Here is a 3,615-nt window from a genome sequence, read left to right as displayed (position 1 = left end):
AGGTGCCATTCTTGGACATGCGCACCATCTATGAAGTTCGCGAGCGGCATAGCCGCATGTGTAGTTGGACGGCACTGCTCACGTCGCAGATGTTGATTGAGATTCCATGGAATATCGTCGGCTCGACGTTGTACTTCCTGTGCTGGTACTGGACCGTGGCCTTGCCGAGTGATCGAGGCGGCTACACGTATCTTATGCTCGGTGTCATGTTCCCGATATACTACACCACTATCGGCCAGGTAAGCACTCACTATCAGCCGACCTGAAAGCGAGAACTGATCAGATATGTGTAGGCCGTTGCAGCAATGTGCCCCAATGCTCAGATTTCTGCGCTTGTGTTAGTTTCCTGTTCTCCTTCGTGCTGTCCTTGTACGTGTCGCTGTACCTTATCTTCCTGTAACCGCACTAACGGATGTATACAGCGACGGTGTACTTCAGCCATACCGTGAGCTCGGCTGGTGGCAACGGATGTACCGCTTATCTCCCTTCACGTACCTCATTGAGGGTATGGTCGGTCAAGGTATGGTTTCTGCTGATTGTTTGTTGCCCAATTGCTCACTGGCTATATGTAGCGATGGGCAACACTCCGATCCGTTGCTCTTCGACAGAGCTCGTCAGTTTGAATCTACCCTCGGGTCAAACATGCTCTGATTACGGCGGGTATATCACCAACAGGGACGCGACCAGTGGGTGCGAATACTGCGAATTCACCACGGCGGACGAATTCCTGGAGACCAGTTTTAACATCTGCTACAAAAACCACTGGCGCGATTTCGGTCTTTTCATCGCGTACATTGGTTTCAATGTGAGTTTTCTTGATCTTGGAATTTGACTGTACCTGACACAGAGCGGGTAGGTTTGGTGCATCTACATGTTGACATACATGTTCCGCATCCGTTCCGGGAGCATGATTGGAAGCGCCGATGGCTGGCTGAAGACCCGGATTGCAAAGAGAAAGTGACTCAACGCGCCAAGCATCTATACCGTTATTGTTAGACCATTCAATCTTTAGACTAGATATACCATAGCGAACTTTGTTGAGACAATAATGTCTGCGTTCATGTAGAAGAGGAAGTTGCTCACTGGACAGGACGTCACACTCTTACACGGATACCATTATTACATGTACAGTCTGCGAACGGAACCGCTCTGATCCCGGTCCTGACAGCCTCCCGCCTCCCGCCTGATGCCTTGCTCTTCTCTGCGACTGCCGACGCGAACACAGAGGGCACAGGGATCCCACAGCAGTCACCCCACCCCACCTCGCGCTGACCCGCGCCCCCGAGGTCTGGGTGCGCATGCGCGTAGCCCAAGTGCGCGTCGTCTTCCTCGACCTCGCTCCGCGGCGGGGGCATTGGGCCGTCCCACGAAAGAATCGACCCGAAGAGAAAGTGCTGCATGACCGGCAGCTTTCCGAGCACCACTGCGAGATACATCTTGATCATGCCCGAGTTCACCTTGTCCCATCATGCCCGAGTTCACCTTGTCCCACGTCCTTACCTACAGGAAGCCGCGCTGTGAGAACATGCGTGGGATAGAAGACACGGTTGTAACGCATGGCGGAGATGTCATCAAGCATGGGCGAATGCCACCGCAGTGAGGCCGTCTTCACCTGTCAAGAAAAGGCGCACGACACGGTGAGTCATCGGCTCGACGATCGGTCCTCTGACCTACCTGGTTGATGAATTTGATGCATGCAAAGTACAGGTAGTGCTTCGCGTACTCGTCCACGATCTCGCTATCGTGGATTGCCTTGGGCTTGATGTACTTATGTCCTGTAATGCCCGATGAAAAAGCGCTCCAGGAATCCAGCAAACCAGCCACCCACCTCGCAGTTGCGCAGACTCAAACAAAAGGGCAGGAAATGGTAGTCGTCCAGACCCCAGACGCCGTGCGAACCTGCAGGCTCCAACCAATAGGTCGATTGCAACACTCGCATAGCTTGCAGATATCTGTCGTATAAGGCATGAGCAATTGAGTATGTGAAGGAGAACATCGCATAATCACCTCCAAAGTACTCGGATCACAAGTGCAACGTGATCGCTTTCTTGCACAACCCCTAATCGCTCAAGGCATATGCTACACCAACCTGTATTGAGCACGACCACAAAATGCGAGCCGAGATGGGACGTACAGCCAGCACAAAAAGTTCAGCTCCATGCCGCTTCCGTAGGCAATCCTTGCTCGGTTGCCCCATGATTCGCCAAAGTACACAGCAAGCTCGGGTATCGCCTCCTGAGCCAAGCCGGGCAACTTTGTGTGCAGAGATGGTGCAGCCTACCTCCTCATAGGTTAGATTAACGATTGCGCCACCGATTTATGACAGCCATTGCAAAGAAGGGACCGGTTTTTCTCCGGAGGAAAGGCATCGAATACGCGCGCATACATGTCATGTTTCATACTGTGTTCGCAAGATCGGGTTTTCGATCCTATGCAGCAAACATTGAGGCTTCTCGATGGAGAACGCAGGCAGAGACACCCCTTTCATCGAACATTGTTGCTTAATATGAAGATTTATGAAAGAGGATTTCACTTTGTAATTCACCCAAAATGCCTTTCGTCCAGAAAAAAAGGTCTCATCTTTACTACGTCGAGTAAGGCAACGCACCTCAGCAACCTTGTCATAAAACGTCCTAAATGCAGGATTCCCAAAGCGCGACGCCTTATTGTCCACAGGAGGCGTGGCCTTGGCAATCTTCTCCACCTCGTCAAACATGCCAACGATCGCTCTCACACCCTGCGACCCAGCGACTTTGTGAGCCTCCAACCACGCAAACGGGACGTCACTCACGCACGGGAGACTCGGTGCACTGATCGGTCAGCTGCACGCCAACCACGGCCTCATTAAGTGTCTCGATATACGATACAATGTCCTTGTGCGTTTGGGAGTTCTGGAAGTATTCAAGGTGCTCCTTCGTGAGGATAACTTTGCGAGGGGTACAGATCTAATGACATGGTGGTCGTCAATGACGCCAACCCGGGGCGCTAAGCGCTCGACTCAGCTAGCGCTCGCGAGCTACCTCTATCCATCAAGTCGAGCTTTGACAATCCTTCCTATAGTTGTGTTCTCGGGCATTGCTGGTTTTCGATGGCTCTTGAGAATGGCGACATCAACACTTACATTGCGGAGCTCACTAGAGAAGCACAATGCTACTTTCCAGACGCTACTGAAGCTCATCCCTGCAAAGTACTATTTGATGCAGGACAATTCGGAAGAGCAGGCGAATCAGCAGTAATGATCCCCTGCTGAGTGCATATTGATTCTATATGCTGTGTCTTACCCTGCGATGCGACTTCACGCAACAGATAGCATCTAAATACCAGAAGAACAGCAAAAAGCAGAAGGCACCGAAACAAGCGATCAAAGAGGCACCGAAAAGGCCAAAAAAGAAAAGGTATGCATACATGCGTCCGGTTCAACAGTGATCGAAGTCTAAAGTGCGACCCAGCTCGACCCCGCTGATAACAAGACCGTCATCGACTTCAAAACGAATCCCTGCAAACGGCAGAGCAGAGTGGTTCAAGCAAGAAGAGTAAGGGCAAGCAAAAAGCAGACGCAGCCACGCAAGGTCCGGGTTCTGATGGAGATGCTATGGACGTGGACGTGATTGTCGA

At 51.7% G+C, this 3,615-nt stretch overlaps 2 protein-coding genes across 2 annotated transcripts; one reads left to right on the top strand and one right to left on the bottom strand.

Moving 5' to 3' along the window:
- Positions 1–426: 426 nt before the first annotated feature.
- Positions 427–961, top strand: LAESUDRAFT_667875 (uncharacterized protein; the record flags this gene model as incomplete). Its single annotated transcript, XM_040905341.1, has 3 exons — positions 427–520; positions 573–805; positions 857–961. Coding segments are annotated over 3 exons (432 nt in total), but the record flags the coding sequence as incomplete, so codon positions are not given.
- A 47-nt stretch (positions 962–1,008) lies between these two features.
- LAESUDRAFT_816921 (Phosphotyrosyl phosphatase activator) lies at positions 1,009–3,178 on the bottom strand (the record flags this gene model as incomplete). The annotated part of the gene is made up of 10 exons (XM_040914829.1): positions 1,009–1,082; positions 1,130–1,423; positions 1,483–1,612; positions 1,675–1,767; positions 1,829–1,952; positions 2,008–2,079; positions 2,135–2,277; positions 2,609–2,737; positions 2,796–2,945; positions 3,122–3,178. The coding sequence occupies 10 exons, from the start codon at positions 3,176–3,178 to the stop codon at positions 1,009–1,011; spliced, it is 1,266 nt and encodes a 421-aa protein (XP_040757268.1).
- Between the last annotated feature and the right edge of the window lie 437 nt (positions 3,179–3,615).

This window comes from Laetiporus sulphureus (genome assembly GCF_001632365.1).
Source record: "Laetiporus sulphureus 93-53 unplaced genomic scaffold LAESUscaffold_200, whole genome shotgun sequence".
In the NCBI taxonomy this organism is placed as follows: Eukaryota; Fungi; Basidiomycota; class Agaricomycetes; order Polyporales; family Laetiporaceae; genus Laetiporus; species Laetiporus sulphureus.
This window is presented reverse-complemented; position numbering and strand designations above follow the sequence as displayed.